The sequence below is a fragment of the Pleurodeles waltl genome, chromosome 3_1, assembly GCF_031143425.1.
Source record: "Pleurodeles waltl isolate 20211129_DDA chromosome 3_1, aPleWal1.hap1.20221129, whole genome shotgun sequence".
NCBI classification, from domain to species: domain Eukaryota; kingdom Metazoa; phylum Chordata; class Amphibia; order Caudata; family Salamandridae; genus Pleurodeles; species Pleurodeles waltl.
This window is the reverse complement of record NC_090440.1, coordinates 663,511,571-663,535,672: the sequence shown is the minus strand read 5'-3', so window position 1 is coordinate 663,535,672 and position 24,102 is coordinate 663,511,571. Positions and strand designations below refer to the sequence as shown.

The 24,102-nt window shown below is 44.7% G+C and overlaps 1 protein-coding gene across 1 annotated transcript in view; it reads right to left on the bottom strand.

Moving 5' to 3' along the window:
• Positions 1–3,657: 3,657 nt before the first annotated feature.
• SIGIRR (single Ig and TIR domain containing) overlaps positions 3,658–24,102 on the bottom strand; it is a 97,211-nt gene continuing 76,766 nt past the window's right edge. The window contains exons 8-10 of the mRNA XM_069223195.1: positions 20,875–21,025; positions 6,996–7,173; positions 3,658–5,735 (exon numbers count right to left, since the gene is read on the bottom strand). Coding sequence (XP_069079296.1) covers positions 5,563–5,735; positions 6,996–7,173; positions 20,875–21,025 — 502 coding nt within the window. The 3' untranslated portion in view covers positions 3,658–5,562. The remainder of the gene's footprint in view (positions 5,736–6,995; positions 7,174–20,874; positions 21,026–24,102) is intronic.

Sequence of the window (24,102 nt, the reverse complement as noted above, 5' to 3'; positions counted from 1 at the left end):
TGCTGTTTGCCTTCACTACAGCTGATTGCTTAGACTACTGGATCCCTGGCCTACATGGGGACGGTGTCTTTCTAGACAACAGGCTTCCTTGCTCCGGTATGGGGGATGATGTCTTCTCAGGGGGGAACCCTAAAGGGCAGATTAGGGTTTATCACACTGTGCTCTAACATAGTTTAGGTAGGAACCACATATATTACCCATATTCACAGTATGGTGGGACGTTTTCTGTGTTTCACTCTTCTTGTCACCCTTTTGGTTCTAGTGTGTTTTATCATCCTAGTTATTGCAATTCATGCCATATTATCTAAAATGTAATTAATTCAATAAACCTTATTGAACCATTTTCTGCCTCTGTTTGTCTTTTCATATGTGAGACTAATGTAACTGAGAGAAAAGGATGAGATCTGATCAACCACGATTCCCCTGAGAAGTCATTTCTGTCATGCACCCGGTTGCCACTATCATCCTTGCTCTTGGGCAGAGATCCAGTGCTGCTAGTTAGCCGGAAAACCCAGATTAGGCCGACAGCTGTCACATGGTGTGGGATTGGGCTCAGTTCCCCCTAATCCAGGTGATTTTGCCACCCAAATCCAGTAGCCTCATTGGGATAATAGGAGCCTAAGCGACAACCTGTAAATGAACTGTACACATTTGCAGTTAGGAAAGCAGAAACTAAGCACATTTTTTAAATTATGGAAATGAAGATTTTAATAGGATCAAAACAAATCAATACACTTCACTTGGTGATGTACAAATGTTATTCACTGCAACCCGCTTTCCGCACATTGTCATTTGTGTGCAATATAGTTCCAGCAATAAAACTATATGCATATGCAAATTTAGTGTTCAATTCATTGGAATATGTGCTGCCTGTAAATGACAGTGCGCTACCGCACAATGCTTTACTTACATTACAAAAATCGCCTGCCTCATGTCTATTAATGCTAGGTGGGTTGCGAAAGTTTGTCATCCTAAAAATTGGGTCAGGGTTCTAAAATGTTTGCGAACAACTGTCATAGGGTATGTTTTTCATTGCATCTATATTTTCTGTTTTGGGATGAGTGTTGTGTCCAATGAATTTTTGAGGGAACAGGGATAACCTATTGTCGGAGGCAGCATCACCTGTAGATACCCAGCCACAGTGGTTTGACCCTGCTGACATCTGCCCGATGATATAAGTACAGGCCACGTACGTGAAGTGGATTACTGCGATTGAGCCGAAGGAAGTTTGTCCACGTAGTTAATTTGTTCATGCTGGTTAGGCCATTGCACCTGAAGGTATGCTACTCAACCGAATTGTGCACACGCGTAATGTATGGTATGTGAGCAAAGGCAGTTTATAAAAGTGATTCAAGTCGAGATTAGAAACACTTATTTGAAATCGAAATAAGTGTCGATTTCACATCTTTGTCTAAATAGTCTGAACAGAAGTTAAAAAAATACAGTTAGCGTGCATTTCTTACACACAACAAAACATTTCACAGTACCTTAGGTACACTGATTTCTCCAAACTCACTTCTTCACACAAGTCCGTGAAGCAGCCAGCAGTATGTCATTTTTAAAAGCAAACTTTTCTCTTTTAATACATAAACAAAGATTGTCTAGCATCAATTTTTTGTTTGCAAAATTATTTAGGACGTTTTAACAGATTTTGATTTGTTTTTAAAAAAAGTAAAAGATTGCTCGTGCTAATTCAGCTTTATCATACCCCCCTTTCCCAGAATTTTCATGTGATTATGTCACATCCTGTCAGCCATGTTGACAGGACTTTGCCCTGAAGCGAAAACTGAATGTCAAAAAAGCTCAAATGAGAAACAAATGTTAGATACCAGTTCAAAAATATAAATCATTATATTATTTCACAGCTTTCAAAATCCTTCACAATCAATAAATGTTACTAATAGGATCTCAGTGGCATCATATATTGGTGACAATGAAGTGTTGGTGATACAACCAGACACAGCACAAATTTCAAGGTTAGCAAAAGAATTGGTCTCAGAGAACATCTCAGTTTTCGACATACTTGCCCATGAAGATTACCTTGCCAATATTTAGTACATTTTGAGTGTATTCTCTCGACTGGTTGGAGCCAGGAAGGGTTCTTGAGACCCCAAGGTTATTAATACATCAGCAGCCGCTTACGGCTCATCAGAATGAATGGTTATTCTAAAAGAAATAGACATTTCCAATATTTATTTTTAAATGACATAGCACTGGTATATGTATAGCATCTCCTGATTTGTAAATTAAAGACAGGGCAAAGGTAAACCAGTTAGCGGTCCTACGTGAAACAAGAGAGGAATGGGATAGATAGCTACATCCTGTGGGATTCAGACTCTACCTAACCATGAGCTCGCCGTGAAGCCACTCGAAAAGACAGATCACCCTCACCCTACATTCTGCTCAGCATCACCTTTTCTTGTTCCTGGGTACAGGGAAACTACAGATCCCTTTCTCTGCCCCTGAACTATGGTCAGTACTGGCATTCTATTCTTGCCCCTAGGCACAGGGGAAAGACAGACAGTAACACACTCAGCCCTGCTGAGGTTTTAAAACTGATGAAGGCAGTGCAAAGAACAGATGATCACACCATCAGTTCTGCTGGGACTCATACTGTACAGCCTAAATCCAGAGACAGAAATAAAGGTAGATAATAAAACCCTGCGCTCTGCCAAGGCTCATATAATGTATAGTCTCATCCTGGAGACAACCTCAAGGACAGATACTCGCAATCCGAGCTCCGCTGGCGAGGGTGGGGGACACAGACTGCGCATCCTTGGGATCAGAGTATGGTCAGATATCACATTCTGACTGCTGTTGCCTACATGTCTGAGGACAGGTGTATAAAAATATACCCTGACCTTTGCTTTTTTCAAAGCCTCTCCAGCGTAGGCCTGGAGACAGAGGTAAGGACAGGTTGTATGCAATGTTGTGTTGTACCATACTTTATTGTACCATTTGTGTAGCACTTACTACCCCTATGTGGGATGCTAAAGTGCTTACGAATACAGCATGCTACACTATGCAGCGTGTGTGGTTGGAACAATTTTGTGTATTGTCGGGAGCTCACGTGGGAAGTGTTTTGGTCTAGTGCGTGTGTAATCAAAGAGGTGCTCTTATCTTGCCTTGGGTCACAATGCTTACTACAGTCCTGCTAAGTACCACGCATTAAGGGCTAGAGTAACGCATTTTAGTGCTAATGTCCGCATCACTGTACTAAAATGCTTAGTCACACACTTTAAATAAGCTCTGAGCAGCGAGAGGAGGCGCAGCAGGGAGCTTACTGTGGGATATAAAGATAAATTGCAAAAACAGAGCCAGTGCTCTTGCAAGAGCACTGCTACCACAGACAACTATGACCCGGCCACAGGTGTCAAAATGACATTCTGTGTCCCACCAAATTTGTCTACTTAGCTAAAACCTGCAAAGGGTACGTGGATCATTTTGTTTGAGCTTCTTGGGCTTTAGCACTTGTTTTTTCCTGGTTAATTTCCTTATAAAAATATAAATAAATGATCCTGTCGGTTCTTTAGCAAATTGAAAAAGTCTTTAAGATTATCTGTTGCATTTAGTTGGATGTTCTGCAGCTGGAGTGTGACGCAAAACCAATAAATATAAATGCATTAAAACAAATACTGCTTATGGACATGGCAATGCTTAAAGTGTAAAGTTTTAATTGAAAGAAAATGTTGCACTGTATATGTTGTTTCTCAGAGAGCAAAATGGTTATTCCTGAGTGTCTGCACCCCTTACCCTCATTATCGCCCGGCTTGAAAGAATAATCTTTAATTCCTGTCACTGATTGAGATCTTGGGTGATTTAATTCTATTTGGTATTTAATGGCATGATGTCCATTTATTGTATAACAGATCAGTAGTTTAAGTCTTTAGTGCCAAAACTGTTCATAATCATAAGGTCACATGTTCCTAGCAGGGAGTACTCCATGTTCAACCTTTTAAGGTGAAGTGAAGGACCACAATTGATAATGAGTTGCCTTGTGGTGTTACTCTGCAATGCCTGGCCCAGTCCAGAAGAGTGACAGAACAACAAAATTTATTCTGGCAACTGAATTTTTGGTTCAGCCCTATTGAAGCATTTTTGTGGTTTCAATAGTAATACATTGTTTGCTGGCCCTATATTTTGCAAAAGCAAACTAACAATTTTAATATTTGAAATCGTGTGTTGTGCGCATCTGTGTGACATGTATATGTTCTTGTGCAAAGGGCGCATGCCGAGAAAGTGGCAAGCCATGATAAAGCTGGCAATTTGTCCAGTGTCTGGGTGGCAGAAACCTTCATTCTGTCTTTGCTTCTTACACAAGATCAATTTGTGTTCTAGTCTGTTTTAAAGCCATTTCTAAACCATTACATGGTGCAAAGTGAGTGTTGTCTGATACTTCTCCTACTTCACGGTTTTAACTGATTTGCTCCGTGCACAATAAAGGTTCAGTCAATGTGTAACACACGTGGCCTTAACATGCCACACATAAGGACACCTGAAAACTAGAAATGTGACACATGCGCACCTTGAAAACTTCGCAGCTATGTTAATAGTGTGGTGGTAGGAAGAGGCGTGAGAGCTAGGGCGTAGACAGTTCACACTGACTCGACAGCTATCACAGCCTGAGCTCTGTGTGGATCACTGTGCAGCCTCGTTTTGGCGACAGATTATCACACCCTGCGTTCCTTGCGAGCTGCAAGACTGTATAGCTGCGTGCTGTGTAAACCAACTTCAGAACGTGTATCAACGATGCCACCTGCTGGATCTCTCAGGCACCACAGATTATATCAATGGCTGGGAACCAAGGCACCGGTAAAATGGATGATAGTAACTTTTCCGAATTCAAATCTTGAAGTTGATAACTTTAAGGCCGCAGCTCATTGTTCTTCTGCAAGGCTTGATTGGATGATTGTGATGGAGTGACGTAGCTCTTGAGTCAATGGGACTCACTTCGTGCACAGTTGCTTTTGAGCCCTGTTGATGGTGAGCAGTGGAGCACAATTACCTCCTCTCCAGGGTGGCAGCACAGAGGCATTGCACCCATCTAAGCAGGTTTCCTCCATGAACATGCCAGAAATATGGGTTTGTGGTGAAAGAATCATGACTGGCCAATGACGGGCTGTTCTTCACAAGGGGGATGCAATATACCACAGCACTCATACCTATACCATACGGTTGAAACTGTGACCATTTCCTCAGCCCTTCAAGAAGTTGGCAGACCCAGGGATCAAGGAGCCAGTTTGCTTTCAGTCTGAAGAGTCACTGCTGCACATTGGGGTCATACTCCTTTTGTTCCTTCCCTGTCAGGCGTTTCTCATGTTCCCCTGCACGGACAGAATGTAGGCTGACACCGTGACTCAAATTTCCACCCAAGTGGCATCCCCTCCTGGTCCTTGGTGCATAAAGGTGCTGTGTGATATAGTGTGTACCAGATACACTTTTGATACCAAGCCCAGCCTTCCAAGACCCTGATTTTTGGATGAATCAAGGCACAGTTGAGCAGAAGAGCTAGTCTACTGATATGTGGCACCGCGCTGAGGCACCACCCAGTCCCTCCGTGCTTTAGATGTCCTCTTCTGTCACAAGGCAGTAGAAGTCTGTTCGTACCCCATAGTTGCGCGAGCCCAGATCGGAGATGTCAATATCGCACCTCTCAGGATCAGCCTCTGAAGCAGGTGGTCTAGGAGCTACTGCCATCCTGGGAGCTGGTTCCCTGAACGTCGCACCGCGGACACCTAGAGGGTGGAGATGAAGAAGAGTTAGGTCAGACGACATAGCAAGGGCCCAAAGGGTAGACAGAGTCAGAGAGCAAACATGAGGACTGCTGGCAAGGATGGGACAGATATTTACAAGAGAACCGAGACACATTCAGATGCAGTTTGGATGTGTAGACAGAGGTGGCAAGGACTGGTTACTAGAGTATGGAATGGGTAAGGAATACTCACCGGGTCAGGGTTAGGGCAGGCCAGACAGAAGCTTCTACAGGACTTTTACGAAATATACGTACAGGCCTCTGACAAGCTTCTATACTTGCAGGTGACCGGTCAGGTCCCATTCAGAGCTCAGTGACAAATGGATCCCTCGCAGAGGGCCCGATTTTAGCTCATTACTGAGTCAAGGCACTATTTGCCCACTTCTGTATCACTTACCCTACTTACTGCTCTCACTGTGGTTCAGCCTGCTGTCTTCTAAACGCTCTCCCTGCCTCACGATCTGCGCAGTATTTCTTCTCCACGAACCCAACTGGTAATGATTGCCAACTTAATTATTCATCTGTTTCAGTGCAAGGATTTTCAGAGCCCCAAGCAAAAAAGCAATTTTGATGCTTATGTGCTCTCATTCTCCTAACAAAAAGGCGTTTTGAGGTTATCTGCCGCATTGTGGCACTTTGTTGTTGCCTCCGACTGTGGTATCATTAGGCGCCTGCTTACAGTGTTCTTAATGCTGCACTGAACCTGTTCTTTACAAGCAAAATGATTTGTAAGCCAAGGACCGATCTTCATGGGAGGCCAGTAGCTGAGCTTTGAACAAAATGCCTCTCTGAATAGGAACATTTTCGTATGTTTTCCCAGTGTGGGGTCACTGGTTTGGTTTCCAAATGGCTCGTCTTATGTTCGCATTAGCCCACTGAAACCAACATTCGTGGTATGAGGGAAGGATCTATCCAGGACATCAAGGTTTTTATAGCTGCTCAGGGGAGTCCCCAAATGTGAGTGTGAAGCTGGCAGAAGCACTCTTCAATATAATTTTTGTTGCAAATCATCTTGATTGCTGGATATGTTCCATATGAAGTTTTGTTACGTTTTTTGAAATGGGAATACTAACATGAGGCACAACCTAAAACCTTAAGTTCCTCAGAAGGTCTTTGTTCCATCATGTAAGATTTGATGAGTGGTCATTTCAGCTTCTCTGCCCTTTAAACTACGGCCTTTCAATGTAGACTGTAAGTGACTGAACCCAGTAATGGCTTTTTGTTGTGGAAGAGGATTTCTTACCCAGATCTCCTTCAAGGTCGGGATCAACACTGCCCTCCAAGTAGCTGGTTCCCAGTATCAGCATGGGGTCCTTATCCTCTTGTCGCTGAGTCTGAGGGTCCGCCAGGGGACCCGTCCTGTATGACAGCTTCCGTGGCATTGCCAGGCAGAGTTCTTTCCAAAAGTCTGATGAAGGAGTCTGCATGAGCACAAGAAATACACAACTCAGAATGCACATTTGCCTCCGCAAAATCCTCTCTTATTGTCGAAGTAAAGCAGTCTGCACTGCCAAGAAAACATCACAGTCACAAGATCAGATAACTGACTTAAGAGAGCTCCCTATGGAAATATCAGTGTGACAAGACATTTTAACTGGTATAAGAGAGAGTGACTCACCATGACAATATCACTGTTCTTTGACCCAACACTCAGCATAAGGGAGACCTCTGTTGAAACAAGCCTTGTATGAGGTAGTACAAGAATCATAAGTGAGCTGACTACCAGAAAAGATCCTAAGGATCATACCCCCATCATGAAAGGATCCCTATAGTGCCCCACAGGCGATGGAAGGGAGAATGGTCAATGTGGAAACGTCACTGAAAGATAACATACTTGGGTGGGCCTCAACAAGGAAGTACCTGAATTATACAGAGTCAACACAGGAAAGTATACTGTACCCTGGGAATATTTTTGTTATAAGTTCTGAAATCAATAAAATAATGCATAGCCCAGCATGGAATTATCTCTGTTGTACGAATAGATAGTAGATGCAAACAAGCAGACCTCACCATGGCCATATCTCAATTATAAGATCCTATCGTTCACATTAAGCTATGTACCCCACAATAAAATTGTCATTGTCATAATATCTAACAGCTGCTACAAGGGAGCATAACACACTAAGAAAGTGTGTAGGATAAGATCTGACTGCTGAATTACAGGGTATTCTTCAGCACACACGTGTCCCTGTAAGGTCTGACGGAAGCTGGGGGATAGCTTTAAGATTTTAATGTTTACCACTGTAGCAAAGCTGTGACCAGTGATGAAGCAGAAAATGAAGGTTTTGATTTATTAACGCATAAACGTAGTGTGAAATAATCATGTGTGACTTTAACCGAACTAATAAAGATTGTACGGGGACAAAATGTGCCCTTAGAGTAGTTCGCCAACATTTATAAGCGTGCTCTATGTAACGTGGTGTATTAGAATTGCACTAATCCGACATAACCATAAACGTGTGCTACGATTTGCTTGTTTGAAATGCGTTAGCTTAGCATTACTTTAGCGGAGGCTTTGGCCTAGTGGCCTGGTCTCACGGTTTAGATGCTCGTATTTTTCCAATGTGCTATTAAACGTGTATTTCTGCTTGAAGCTGTACTTTTCCACAGAAACTGTTCACATGCTTATCTTAAAGTTTCGTGCCAGCCTGGCATATTTTCTCTTTACTTCAAGGTCGACTTGCAGGTGCGGACAATGGAGGCTCTGAAAGTGAGCTAATTGGTAGACAATGTTGCAACTTGCGTACCCATCTCCAAGGATATTGTATGCTTAAGTGAAAGCTTGAGAACTGTCGTTTTTGATTGGACAATTTGAAGCTAACCTATGAACCCTCCAATGGAGACCCTACTGGATTCGAACTGTTGTCTATAAAAACCAGGTGCACGAGAGATCATTACGGCCATTACCCGGACACTACGCCATTTTGTAGACTTCGTAGCTATTATGGCCCACTTTGCTGCGACGCCATTTTGAGAGACTTTGATGCTTTCTCTAATCGAGAGAAAGAGACTTTAATGATTCTTGCCCTAGAGACTTTAACTTTGAAATGCCCTTTGCATGAAGTAGTAGTCTTACCTTGCCGCCGTGAGGCAATTGTCCCGTCCACCCTGCCCCTTTGTCCCGTCCCATGCTGATCGAGAAACGGTACCTGTGAGACGAAGACTTCCTTGTATGCTGATCGCAATTGGTAAATATGAAAGGAAATTGTAAAATTGCATTGTGTTTCTTTTAGGTAACCAACTGCTGATTTTGATAAGAGCCCTAGCTAGGAGTTCTCTAAATTTATGTTGATAAATTGTTTTTGCATGAAGTCCCACATGCCGATGCTAATTTGAGGTTAGATGAGGATTCCATATGTCGCACGATGCAATTTGAGATCTTGTTATGCTGACTAAATGTATGCAATTAGTTCATTACAGATTATCGTATTAGTGCTTTGCATTGCCATTATCGAATGCCTTGTGATTCAAATGCTACATAGATTACACTTGTTTCGCCGTTATGGACAGCTATTAATGTTCATTTATGTTTATCATTTGGTGTTGAGACACATATATATTGTGCTAGCTTTGTTAATATATGGAAATAAATTCACTAACTTTGCAATAAACTGGTGTGGTTATTCCTGACTGAAAGGCCAGGGTCCGCCGAAATGTATTCTGGATTAATTGTTAAGTGTTATGTTGATCAAGGTATTGCTTATGTTCGTTATTGATTATTGATTTCAGGAAATTGATCGATTAAGAGTACAGAGAGTTCCCACTTAGTCAAAAGATTCATCGGCCTAAAGAGCGTCCGAACACAGGTAAATTATTACTACGGACCGCTCTATCACCAGCAGGTCACAGGCTCAGATTCTGGCTTGGTAGACTCAGCCTCTCATCTTCCTAAAGGTCACTAAATTGAGGACCATCAGTTGGGCTATCTGTATATTTGTTATTTACATTACATAGAAACTGCAGAAGTGCAGTATGAAGCACTGTATGAAAAAGAAAATTGGTTACTTACCTGTAACTGTGGTTCTCCAGTATTGGTATCTTTCATAGATTCACATGCTTGAGTCATCCCCGCGTCGAGGTGGGAGCCTCACAGTAACTTCAAATATATATAGCAGTAAGTGTAACACAATAGGCCCCAATGGCCAAACAGGCACTGTTACAGCCTATCCGTGTTCTTTTATAAAAAATAACCAAACTGGAGCTACAACCAATCAAGCGTCAGCACCCTCTAGATCACTCCCAACAGAGGCTGCTTCAGTCAGATTTTCTAGTACAAGTGTGAAGCAGGAAGTTTATGTTTAAGTGGAGCGTCTGCGGGGAGGAGGGTGGATCGCATGTGAATCTATGAAAGATACCAATACTGGAGAACAACAGTTACAGGTAAGTAACCAATTTTCTTCTCCAGTATTGGATCTTTCATAGATTCACTGGCTTGATTTACAGTAGCGAGCAGTAATATTGTTTAAACTAGGGATAATAATAGGAATGATGCTACTCCCAGCTAATATTAGATATCAATATATCAATGCTTCAAGGAAGATAACAATAATAATAATAATCATCATAAATACCACAACAGTAGTAATAATAATAATAATAATATTAATAATAATGATAATAATAATAATACAAATAACAACAATAATAATAATAACAATAATTATGATAACAATACTAACAATGACCAGATCAGGGAAGCGAAGATCACATACCTTTTCACGTGGAAGGTGGGATGACCAGTGAGGCTCCCCTTAATGAAATAGGTGCCTCAGCACTGCTTGCCCAAGTTTTGTTTGTCTCATCGAGACAGTAGTGCCTTGTGAATGTATGCTGGCTGGACCATGTCGCTGCCCTGCAAATGTGTTGCAGGGGCACTCCAGCGAAGAGCGCAGCTGACGTGGCCACCGCCCTGGTAGAGTGGGCTTTAACCTTATTGTGGAGCGATTTTCTGCCTGGGCACGACAGAATTGTATTGCTAGACCGATCCACCTGGCAATGGTCTGTTTAGATATGGCGGAGCCCCTTCTTGCATCTCCAAAAGCTATGAATAGCTGGTCTGATTTCGGGATGCGCTGTGTTCTTTGAGGATAGATTTTCAAACACATTTTTAACATCCAGCAAGTGCAGTTCTTCCTCCACTACCGTTTGTGGGTTAGGAAAAAAGGTTTTCAAAATCACTGGCTCATTGAAATGGAAGTTTGAAGGTACTTTTGGAATATATTTAGGATTTGTTCGAAGAATAACCCCATCAGGGGTGAACTTAAGAAAAGGCCCTTTGATGGTGAAGGCCTGTATGTCACTCACCCTTTTTGCTGCAGTGAGAGCCAGTAAGAGTGATATCTTCCAGGAGATGAATTTCAATTCTGACCTGTGGATTGGTTCGAAAGGGGGTTTCATGAGTTGTCCCAACACTACGTTTATGGACCATAACGGTGGAGGTTTACGCACCGGTGGAAAAACGCGAAAAAGACCCCTGAGAAATGATTTCACAATCCTAGTGGAATATAGCGAGGAGGTGTGCTGGGATCGGCGGTATCTTGAAATTGCTGCCACATGTACTCGAATGGAGGAGTGTGAAAGCCCAGATTTTGCCAAGTGTAATAAATAAGGAAGTACTTGTTCCAGAGTGCAAGATAGGATGGACTCCTTCTGCCGAACACCACAAACAGAAATGCTTCCATTTAAGTTTATAGGTCTTATTGGTGGTGTCCGCTCTGGCCCTGACTAAAATTGCTCTACATTCTGATGAGATGTTCAAGGTGGAGTATTCATTGAATTCAGGAGACGGCTGATAAGTCCAGAGATGACGGATCTGGATGCCTGGTGCATGGTCAGCAGGGCTGGAGTCTGTCTGAGTAGAACATGTGGCTGTTCTGAATACAAAAGGAGTTCAGTGAACCAAACCTGCCTGGGCCACCTGGGTGCTACTAGCAGGAGACAACATCCTTCTGCTTCCTCTTGTTGATCACTCTGGGGATGAGCTGATTCAGGGGAAAAGCATAGGCATAGACCCCTGACCATCTCATCAAAAACGCATTTCCCCACAACTCTTTTTGGGGATGCCAGTTTGCATAATATGAGCATTTCCTGTTCTCGTATGTGGCAAAGAGATCAAGATTCGGCATGCCCCACATCCAGAAGAGTTGGTCGAGAACTTTTTGGTCGAGTTCCCACTCGTGATTCAGGATGACTGGCTGCTCAAATTATCTACTAGGACGTTGGTTTGCCCTGGCAAGTGTTCCACCTTCAGATAAATTCTGTTTACTATGGCCCATTTCCAAATGCTCTGAGCTTATCTTGAAAGCTGCAAGGACTTTGTGCCGCCCTGCTTGTTTAGGTAAAACATACTTGTGGTATTTTCTGTTCTGATAAGAATTTCTGAGTCTCAAATTCTTGGTAAGAAAGCCTTCAGCGCCAGATCCATTGCTTTGATCTCCAGCTGGTTTATGTGAAGCTGCTTGTCCTTTTGAGTCCAGGTGCCACTTATTTGCAGATCTTGAAGGTGGGCACCCTTGAGGGACGGATCTGTTGTTATTATATATTTAGGCACCTGTTGAAGAAAGGTAAGACCCTTGGATAAGTTGGTCTGCTTCGCCCACCAAGACATGGCAGTTCGCATCTCTGGTGTGATGAGAATTCGATCCTCGAAGGAGCCCTGCACTTGAAGCCACTGAGCGTCCAGTTGCTCCTGTAGAGGCCGCATGAGTAGCTGGCAATTTGGGAGCAGTAGAATACATGATGAGATCCTTCCCACTAATGATTTGTAAGTCCGAACTGAAACAAACTTTTTTGTCGATAGTTTCTGAGCTAAGTTGGATAGCTTTTGTTTTCTCTCTTGAGATGGGAATGCCTTGCTTTGGATAGTATCCAGAAGTGCTCCCAAGAAATTCAGTTTTTGCGTGGGATGAACGTGTGACTTGCGATAATTGATGGTCAGACCTAGATCCTTGAACAACAGGAGGCAAGTGGCTGTATGGTCTACCACTTGAGCTCCTGAAAAATGCCTTGATGAGCCAGTCATCCAGATATGGAAAATCTTGTATGCCCAACTGGCGTAGGTGAGCTGCTACTGGCGCTGACACCTTGGTAAAAATTCTGTGGGATGACTTTAATCAGACTGCTTCTCCAAAGAAAGGTATTTAGATTTGTTTGCAAGTTTTCTTGGAGGTTCTGAAGACAGTTTCCTCTCACCTCTAGGCCTTTATAGGGAGTGACAAGTGTGCAATGAGGCTTCACTTTCCTCAGAAGAAGGATACTCCATGGCCTTCTGCTTTTGGAGCCACAACAAAAGTCTATCCACTCGGTCTTTCAGGGTTTTATGACTGAAGGTGCGACAAATCTTACAGTCCCTCACCTTATGGGTCTGGATGTAGGCAGTAGATGCATTTCTTGTGGGGGTCATCAATATGAAGTCTTTTCCTCCCACAACTGCAACAATCTCTGAAAAGTCCTTTTTTGGTCTGTTGGGACATCCTGTCCACTGGAAAGCTGGGTTCTCTGAGAGAAAATCTTCCTGTCAGAAGAATAAACTGAGCAGAGCTTAGGGAGACTCCCTTCACACGACATGCAGTTGAAAATCTGAGGGAAGCAGCCAGTGTTGGGAGTGTTCTAGAGGGTGCTGACGCTTGATTGGTTGTAGCTCAAGTTTGGTTATTTTTTATAAAAGAACATGGATAGGCTATAAGAGTTCCTGTTTGGGCCATTGGGGCATAGTGTATTACACTTACTGCTATGTATATTTGAAGTTGCCGTGAGGCTCCCACCTCGACAACGGGATGATTCAAGCATGTGAATCTTTGAAAGATCCAAAACTGGAGAACAAGCTATTATTTTTCACCTTAAGTTTGACTGTTATGTGATCTTACTGCTTGCATGATGGAATGTACTCTACTGTTGGGCCTAACCATATAAACAATCCTTAAGATAATGTCATGGAGTGTAGAACAAGTTACTTACCTTCGGTAACACCTCATCTGGTAGAGACAATATTTAGTTGTAGATTCCTTACCTTTGAATTTCCCCCAGACCTCAGACTGGATCCAGGGAATTTTGTGAACAGTACCCCTGTGCGTCATCAGGTCGCATTGATCAGCTCTGCGTCCATCATCATCAGCAATGGATATGATGTTGCGGGTCCTATATGGGTGCCACCCTGGTGCGGTGAAGTCAGTTTCTTTTCACAATTGTTCCCGCCAGAAGTGCAGAGCCAAAATTAAACCGGCTACTCGTGATTCAAAACTAAGGCCCTTAAGGGGAGTCAATATCCCTAGAAATCAGTTCGCAAAGCTGGGAGGATGGGTGGGTCTGTAAGGAATCTGCAAGTAGACATTGTCTCTACCAGATAAGGTGCTACTGAAGGTAAGTAGCTTGTTCATCTGATAGTGATTTCTAGTTGCAGATTCCTTAACTTTGAATAGATACATAATCAATACCATCCTCGGAGGTGGATATGTGAACCAAGATCATACTACCAAGTTCTGCAGCACCGAACAGGCAAAATACTTGTCCCTACGGACCTGACTGCCCAGGTAGCAGTAGTGTTTGATAAACATGTGCAGGGATTCCAAAATGTCTTCCAATGACAGGAGTATACCCTTTTTGTGGAGGGACGCCTGGCTGCCAAGATTATGTTACAGACTTAGGGAGGAAGGTCAAAAGCTGTCAACTGTTGCCTCCCAATCTCCACGCAAGAAGGTGGAGAGTGGACAGGTTTGGGTGCAGAACTCAATCCTTCTACTGAGACAGAAGATCCTCCCGAAGGGGCATTCTGATCAGAGGATCGATGGACATGCTCAGCAGCTTGGTATACCAGACTCTGCATGCCCAGTCTGAAGCCACAAGGATTACGTGGGCCCGGTCATTCTTGATCTGCTTGAGAACTCTGGGCAAAAGTGGTATGGGCTGAAAGGCATACAGGAGGCCTGAGTTCCATACGAGACGAAAAGTGTATCCAAGTGATTGATGCATTGGAAACTCCAACGAGTAAACCTGCTGACATTGCGTGTTCTCTACAGATGAAAACATGTCTAACCAAAGCTTTCCCCACTGCTGAAAGAGACCTTGCGCTACCTCAGGATGAAGACTCTTTTCGTGATCCGCTAGGCATTTGTCGGCTGAGTTTGTCTGCCCCAGTGTTAAAAGATCCTACCAAATGTTGAACCACTAGGGATATTCCCTGCTGTTCCAGCCATGTCCAGAGGCATAGAGTCTGTTGACAAAGGGTCCACGACCTCACCCTGCCATGCTTGTTACAGTACCACATGGTGGTGGAGTTGTCCATGAACACCTGCACCATCTTTCCTTTGATAGAGGGAAGAAATGCCTCCAATGCCAGCCGGATCGCATGGGGCTCCAAAAGGTTGGTATGAAGTCCAGATTCCGCCTCAGACCAGATAGATGCCTCTGATCTCCACCTCTCCCAGATGGCCACTCTATCCCAGGAGTGATGCATCTGTCACTACTGTGAGATCTGGTTGGGGAAGGGAGAGGGATCTGCCTCTGACCCAATCGTGGTTCATCAACCACCACTGTAGATCTTGTGAAGTTCCCTCAGAGATCTGGACCTTGGAGAGATTCCCCTGATGCTGTGCTCACTGGAACTTCTGGTCCTACTCCAGAGCCCGCATATGCCATCTGGCATATGCCACCAGCAGGATGCAGTAGGCCATGAGACCCAGCAGCCTCAGAGTCATTCTCACCAAAATCCAGGACAGAGGATAAAACATCAGTATCATAGCCTGTATATCCTGGACTCGCAGCTCGGAGGATAAGCTGCAGGTGGAAGCCTGGGGCAAGCTCACCTTCAACAGCCAGTCGTCAAGATAGGGGAAGGATGAAAGCCCTGTTCTGCATGGAAGGGCTGCAACCACCGCCATCACCTTGGTGAACACCAAGGGCGCTGGTAAGGCCAAAGAGGAGCTTACTGAATTGAAAGTGATTCTGGCCTACCGTGAACCGCTAGTAACACCTGTGGGCAGGCAGGACTGGGATGTGAAAATAAGCATCCTGTGAGCCCAATGCTACCATCCCGTTTCCTGGGTCCAGGGCAGATAGAGCCTGAGCTGAAGTGAGCATCTTCAACTTATCCTTCTTGTGGAAGTGATTGAGAAACTGCAGATCTAGGATAGGGCAGAAGACCTTGGCCGTTTTGGGGACCAGAAAGTAGTGGGAATAGTAACCATGGCCTATTTCTGGCATTGGAAAGCTCTCTATGCTTCCTTTGGCCAAGACAACCGTAACTTCCTCACGGAGAAGAGCCAAGTGATTCTCCGTCATCTGAATGTAGGATACTGAAATGAATGCGGGGTAGTCTACAAGGGGCGGAAGTAGTCCCTTTGGACTATCTGCAAAATTCACCCGTCTGACGTGATGGATTGCCAGTAAAGGAGGTGATGCCGAATCCTGCCTCCGACTCGACCTAGGTGGGGGAGATTCAGAGTAGAAAAGCTTAGAGGCTGCTGTAGAGGGATGGGGTGGCGGACTGCCCAGACCACTAGCTACCCAATCCATGAGCATGGTGGATTCTGCAACCCTCGGCCACACAGAGGCTGGGTAGCATGCAGGGCACGGTGGCAGGCCGAGAATGGGTGCGGTTGGAGACCCCTTCTGTAGCCACGAAAGGGGTGAAAGGCAGACTGAGGGGGTGAAGGGCCACCATAAGTCCTAAGGTGCCTGGCCGTAGCTCACGAATCCCAGAAGCACTGGAGCGCCGAGTCTGCCTTGTCTCCGAAGCGACGGGTGCCATCAAAGGGCATGCCCATGAAGGTAGCTTGGACATCACCTGAAAAACAAGATGTCCTCAGCAGGGCATGGTGGGTGCCTCAAGGCCACTGCTGAGGAAACCGCTCTGCCCAGCGAGACAGTTGTGTCCAGTTGCCAACGGATTGTGAACTTCACTGCATCTCTCCCATCTGCAACAGCCTGTGAGAGTACAGCCCACGCCTCCTCCGGGACCTGCAGTAGCATTTGCACAACTGTGTCCCACAGTGTGTGGGAATAATGGCCCAAAAGGCATTCGGTGTTCACAGCCTGCAATGCAAGGGTGGTGGAAGAAAACGTGTTTTTCCTACGTGTGTCCAGTCTTTTGGATTACCTATGAGGGGGTGCAGAAGGGAACATGTCCTGTTAGGTAGAGGCTTGGATAACCAAGCTCTCCAGGCAGGGTGTTGTGCCAGAAAACGTGGGTCTCGTGGACCGAGGCAATGGCGGTGCACCATTGTGTTGTTCACAGGAGCCACTGTACTGGGTTTGGACATCCGTGAGGGCCTCATTAAATAGAAGCATGGGTTCTGAGGTGGAAGCTTCCAGTGGTAGCACCTCTGTCAGGTGATTAGTCCTGATGCCCAATGAAGGCAACTCAAGGTCCAGGACCTCAGCTGCCCTCCCCACCATCACAGAATCGAAAACTCCCTTCTCAGTAGACATGGTAGAGGGAGAAAGCATGCTATCTAGAAAAGTATCCAGTATGCTGGCTTCACCCAAGTCTGTATGCCAGTCCATAGGTTGTTCCTGGAGCTGGTATTCTAAAGGATCCAGCGACCCCTCCCATTCATCCTCATAACTTAGCCCACAGGAAAGGGGCTCAGTATCCGACATAGGAGGCAAGGCTCCTGCCGCTGTCAAAATTAGCAAAGTTAGACGCCTATCCAGCTCTGCGTTGGAGGCGGGGATTACAACAGGGATGGCGAGGCCTGTGGGCGCAGATGGCATCAGAAGCATTGGCGTCGGGACTGGCATTGCAGAAGGTTGGAGTGTTATGACCAATGTCTGTACAGCTCCAAGACTGGAAGGGGACCATTCCGACTCTGGGGCCTGAAGGTGCTCCAGCGGTGTCAGACAGCCCAAAAACGAGGCACATAGCCTCGTAAAACTCTCTACGATGTGCAGGGATCGCTTCGGCTCCTGGAAGCTAGGGGCGCACAGATTTGACCCAGATGCAGGCTCTGCAAAGCGAGGCCTAAAACGTTGATGCCCCCTTGTCTCATCGGACGACAGATTAAAAGAAGTCAAAGAATGCTTCGTCCTCTTGTGCCTCGACTAACCCGTTCGCCCCGAGGGCTTAAAGTGGGACGACGATGATGGAGGACTACATGACCGATTCTGGGATGCTCCTCTCGATCAAGATCTTGACTTGCGTGCAGTAGAGCGTCAGGCAGCCATCAGCTTCAGGCACCACTCCCTCAAAGCTTTTGGATGCATGGCCGACACTCAGAGCACGACTTCTAGTTGTGGTCATGCTCCAGACACTAAAGACACACGAAGTGCGGATCCGTCACAGACACCGCCCGATGACAAGAACTGCAGGGCTTGAATCCAGCCTGCCTGATGAAAACTTCAAAAAATCTTCAACAGAAAGTCTAAAAAAGCCAGTCAGAAAAACGACTGAGGGGTAGCTGTCTTTTAATCAGGGCTTGTTGATTCTGAAAGATAATAACTGATGTAAGCACATCGGGGTGGAGCTTATATAGGAAACGCAATGTCATATCTGGTGAGGATGACGCCAACGACGGACGCAGAGCCCATCAACGCTACTTGACAGCATGCAAGGGTACTGCTCACAAAATTCTCTGGATCCAGTCTGACCCCTGGGGGAATTCAAAGAATCTGCAACTAGAAGTCTCTATGAAATATACAAATAATATAGAAAAGTTTACAAAAGAAATTGGAAGATCACAGGCAGGATAAAACACTATGCCCAGCATTCACGAGAACTGAGTTGCAACAAAGAACAAACAAATTAAAAAACATATTGGATAGCAATAAGAACATCTGTATCATTTGAAAATGAGCAGCTAATAATAAGAGAACATAAATGGCATTCTTACCATATTCAAGTATCAAATATTAATGGAAAAGCTACTCAGTGTCACAAATCAAGCTAAGAGTTCGGGCACAGAATGAAAAGCTTCTCTAAACGAAGTGCGACACAGACTCAAAGATCAGATTTTTCCAGTAAAGTACATCAGCACTAAAAGTACCTCTAAATAATATAAACATGCACAGTAACCCCATGCAAACGCCTCACTGTTTCAAGTCATTTTTTGAGCATTCTGCAGAACACTATCAACAGTTTGGCCATTCAGATATGGTTTGGAATAGCACAAATATTCAGGGAAACATCCTTTTTTACGCCTTTTTTTTCCCGAAAGTCGTGGTTAACGAAAGCGCAACGCTGTTTTTAACCACGACTCCGGTTTTTTGTGCCTTAACTACGTATGTTCTGAACAACGAACATGCGTGGTTAAGGTACGAAGAAGGGAGTTGGCGAAGGTAAGTGGTGGGTTTAGGTTTTGGGGAGGGGGTGGGGGGCCAGGGGGTTTTAGGTTTTGGGGTGGGGTTGGGGCGTTTTTGGGGAGTGGGTGGGGGGTCAGGGGGTTTTAGGGTGGGGTTGGGGGGGTGGGGCGTTTTTGGTTTTGGGTAGTGGGTGGGGGGTCAGGGGGTTTTAGGTTTTGGGGTGGGGTTGGGGGGTGGGGCGTTTTTGGTTTTGGGGAGTGGGTGGGGGGTCAGGGGGTTTTAGGGTGGGGTTGGGGGGTGGGGCGTTTTTGGGTTTTGGGGAGTGGGTGGGGGGTCAGGGGGTTTTAGGTTTTGGGGTGGGGTTGGGGGGGTGGGGCGTTTTTGGTTTTGAGGAGTGGGTGGGGGGGTCAGGGGGTTTTAGGTTTTGGGGTGGGGTTGGGGGAGTGGGGTGAGGGATGTAGGGTGAATGTTGCCTATTGCTAATGATTTTATCAGGAATGCCTTTACAACGAAATATCGTTGTTAAGGCATTCGTGGTAAAATCATTAGTAGTAGCAACGAGGTCGGTGTTCTGACCTCGTTGTTAAGGCAGTAGTTGTTTTTTAAGTCGTTGTTTCGTCGTACAATCCAAATATTCAATCTCCTATCCAGACAAACTTGGGATGGCCGGCTACTAAGAGAGCGGGCTCCATAGAGTTACGATTGTTGGTGTTTAGGGACCTGTTCGTTGTCAATCAAGTTCTGGAAGAGGGAAGCATACGATTTTACAAGAAATATTGTAGCGTACATGCAGCCAATGCAGGAATCTTAAAAACTGTACCATGGCCTCTCGCTTTTTTGATACAAAGATGGATCTTTCTATTGCATTATGACTCTTTTGCATACTTGCAGTTTGGTAGCTCAGAAGGCCAGCATACATTGTATTTGCATGCTCATGACTAGAATTATTTGAAGCTCCAACTATTGCTGCATGATTTTCTGCACAATAAACGCAAGTTACAAAAACAGAGGGTCTTCACCAAAGAAGTAACCTGCAAACTGATGTGCAATCCGCATTCATACAAACATGCAAGCAAATTAATTTAGATATAACTGGATCGCAAAACCACATGGAGCACCACAAATCACAATTAGTTGTTTAACAGATGTTTAGAGCTTGCAATCAAAATCTTAATTTTGCGACCAGTTCAAAGAAAAAAACCTCCACCTAATGCAAACAACTCTCTTGGCACAGTGGAAAACTGATAATACAGAACGGCAACGTGCAGCTAAACCTGTGTGCCACCGGTGAAGTGGTAGAACAGGACATCGTATTCAAAGAGCAAATCCATGGCAGGTCTCTTATAGATGTTGAACAGTAGGGGTGACAAGGGGAACGCCTGTAGTGTTCGCTGATATTTGCAGTTGATGGAGAAAGGAGGTCCTTGATTCTCACACTTTTCAGTTTGTGTTCAAAGAAGAACGAAACCTACACAGTGCTTGCCCAGTGACACCGACCACAAGCACTAGGCAAGGCAAAAGGCAAGCGTAATCCCCTGTTGCTCAAAGACACCCACCACATGCACTAGGCAAGCAGTAAAGCAAGTTTAATCCACTACAGAAATAATCACCAACAATTCCAAGGTAAATAGCATTCTATCATTTAGAACTTCCAAATGCCAACCTAAGTACACACCACATTACAGAACCAACCCGGTTATAAGAAATGAAAATGGTGAAAGAAGTATAGGTCAACATGGAGGTAGCCATGTCATAAGAACAGGTCCTGGTAAGAACATCTCTGCACCGTGTCAGTGTCTCAAACCTTTTGGAAGCAGCCCATGTAACACAATAATCCCACCGTTCAGAGCACTTTTCTGTAGCAGTGGGAGGTCCTTCCTGGTACTCACCATGCATCCCGGCCTCCATACCAGAAAAGAAAGTGCCCTCTTGTACTGCTTCAGCAAGTGTATGGCGGGGTATGGCAGCTCCCTGTACTGACTCTCAAACACAATGAAAGTAGGCTTCTTGGAGAGTTCCATCAGCCGCCACAGACCCTCCCTGGAGAGAAGACAGAGCCATGGGTAAGAGGCAAATTAAAGCAAGACAACCCGAGGTGAGGCAAGCCAATGAAATACACAAAGGAGAGATGCTCAAAAGGCACACAAGGAGAAGATGCTTTCCAGGGGATAATGGGGAGAAGGAGGAAACAAGTGACTATCTAGCGGGTGATATTTAAGGAGATGCATGCTCAGGAGTGAAAGTCACAGGCAGCATACCCAGTGCAGACATGTAAACGGGAGAAAACCCACGGAGAGACATGGAAAGGGAAGCTAGTCCAAGAGACTGCAACTCAAATGGATACACACTAAAAAGAATCATCCCAAGTGGAGAATCTCCAGAGGAAGACACGTTAAAGAAAGACCAAGCACAGAAGAGTCATGTTACGGGCAGAAACACAATTGAATACATGCAGACAAGAGGAACGTTAAAAGGAGACATGTCAGAGAGACAAATCAATGGAGGAGATGCTCCAGACAACCACGGGGAGAGAGGTGAAGGGTTGAAATGCCCTGAGAGTGTGGCTAAGGGAAGACAGTCCATGGGGGTACAGACTAATGCAATATGCAAGGTAGACTTGTCAGAAGCAAGCATGTTAAAGGGAAACACGCCAAGAGAAGAGATGCAAAAAGAAGACACAAAGGGTAGATATGTGAGGTCTAAAAGAAGACAAATAAATTGTAGATATGTCAGGTCAAGAAATACCAATTTAAGATATGCCAAAGGGAGATACATCAAATGTAGGCATTATAATTTAAGATACCCCCCCAGGGAAAATGCCAAAACAGATATACATCAAGGCAAGCCAGGCCACGTGGAAAAATATACAAGGGGAGACATGCAAAATAACAGACACGCCAAAGGGAAACACCACAAAGGAAGACACATTTGTGAAATGAACATCATCAAAAGACAAAATATTAAGTTGTGGCCACCATGACGAGTCATGTAAATGGGAGTCATTCTAAGGGGTGTTATTCCAACAAAACACTCATCAAAGATGCATGCCAAGGTAAGGAAATCGGAGGAAAAGCAATCCCGGGCGGGGGGACCCAGGGTAAATATGCCAAGGGAAATCACTCAAAGGAGATATGCCTTGGTAAGAGACAACATGTGACAGCGCGCCAAAGAGTGATGCCACGGGAACTCACTTGTGAGCGATACGGCCCAGAGAACTACTAAGAGACACACCAAGGGAAGACAAGTTATGGAGAGACTCAATAAGTGAGTACCAAGCAGAATAGGACAAGTAAAATAAAGGCACGGCAAGATGAGACATGTCATGGGGAGATAACCAAAGTTAGCCATGCTACAGGGACCTATCCAATGGAAAATTAAGCCATGGGCAGACACCAAGATGAGACTTGTCAGTTCAAGGAATGGACATAAAAGGGAGACATGCGGACAGGAAATTTGCAAAAGAGAAACATGCCAAGGGGAATCACACCAAGAGGAAGAACATTAAGGGGAATCAATCCTTAAGGGTAAACAAAGGAAAGGCAGCAGAAGGAAAACATGGCAAGATGAGACACGCTAGAGGGAAGCCAGGCCAAAGAGAGGAAGAAACATTAAGGCAGAACACACCAAGAGGGAACATGCTGATGGGAGGCTCAGGAAGAAAGATGAGCCTAAGGCGGGCTTGAATAATAAACTGTACAAACATTCCAAACAGGGACTCACAATAAAGAAACAAACTAAAGGAAGATGCATCAAAAGGAAATACATCAAGGGGAAAAAATCCCAGGGCTCATAGACCAAGGGAAAACAATACAATGGAAGGCAGCCCAAGTGGAGATAAACCAAGGGCAGACGTGCCGCAGGAGGACATAGCAAGGGGAGACATTGTAAAGTAGATGCCAATGGGAGTTACTCCAAATGATCATGGTTCAAGGGAGACTTGCCACAGGGAGACATGACATCATGACATGTGTAATCATACCAAAGGGAGAGATGCCAAGGCAAGGCACTTACAAAGGCGATTCACTCCAAAGAGAGACATGGTATATGGAGAGACAGCATGGTCGGAAATGCAATGGGGAGACTTGACAAAAGGAGACTTACCAGAGGGAGTAAAGCCAAAGAAATATACTAAGAAAAGACATGTCAAGAGGAGGGAAGTGAAGAAGGACATGTAAAAAACATAAAAGGAAGAATGACAATTGCCATCTCTAATTAAAATTAGTGATCATGTGGGAAACTCCCATTACATGGTTCCAATAATAATTATAAGAACCAAGACTCGTGCAAAACATCAAGCGTGAAAATTATCTCTGACAACAGACACCACATAAAATACCAAAATAAGGAAAATGTCACTTACCCAGTGTACATCTGTTCGTGGCATGAGACGCTGCAGATTCACATGCTGTGCATTATCCTGCCATCTAGTTTTGGGCTCGGAGTGTTACAGGTTGTTTTTCTTCGAAGAAGTCTTTTCGAGTCACGAGGCCGAGTGACTCCTCACTTTCGGCTCCATTGCGCATGGTCGTTGACTCCATCTTAGATTGTTTTCCCCGCAGAGGGTGAGGTAGGAGTTGTGAGTATACTAGAGGTGCCCATGCAATGGAGTAGTTATGTATGTACTTAATGTGTATCAAAAGAATATTTATTTACATATTTACAATTTTCATTCAACTAAGAACGGCTACTGGCTACCGGGGAGGTGGGAGGGCGCATGTGAATCTGCAGCGTCTCATGCCACGAACAGATGTACACTGGGTAAGTGACATTTTCCGTTCGGTGGCATGTGTAGCTGCAGATACACATGCTGTGCATAGACTAACAAGCAGTAATCTCCCCAAAAAGCGGTGGTTTAGCCTGTAGGATTTGACGTTGTCTGAAATAATGTTCTTAATACAGCCTGTCCTACTGTGGCTTGTTGTGTTGCTAACACATCTACACAGTAATGCTTAGTAAATGTATGAGGCGTAGACCATGTGGCTGCCTTACACATTTCTGTCATAGATATATTCCCAAGAAAAGCCATTGTGGCGCCTTTTTTCCTTGTGGAATGTGCTCTTGGTGTAATAGGTAAATCTCTTTTTGCCTTAATATAGCAAGTTTGAATACATTTAACT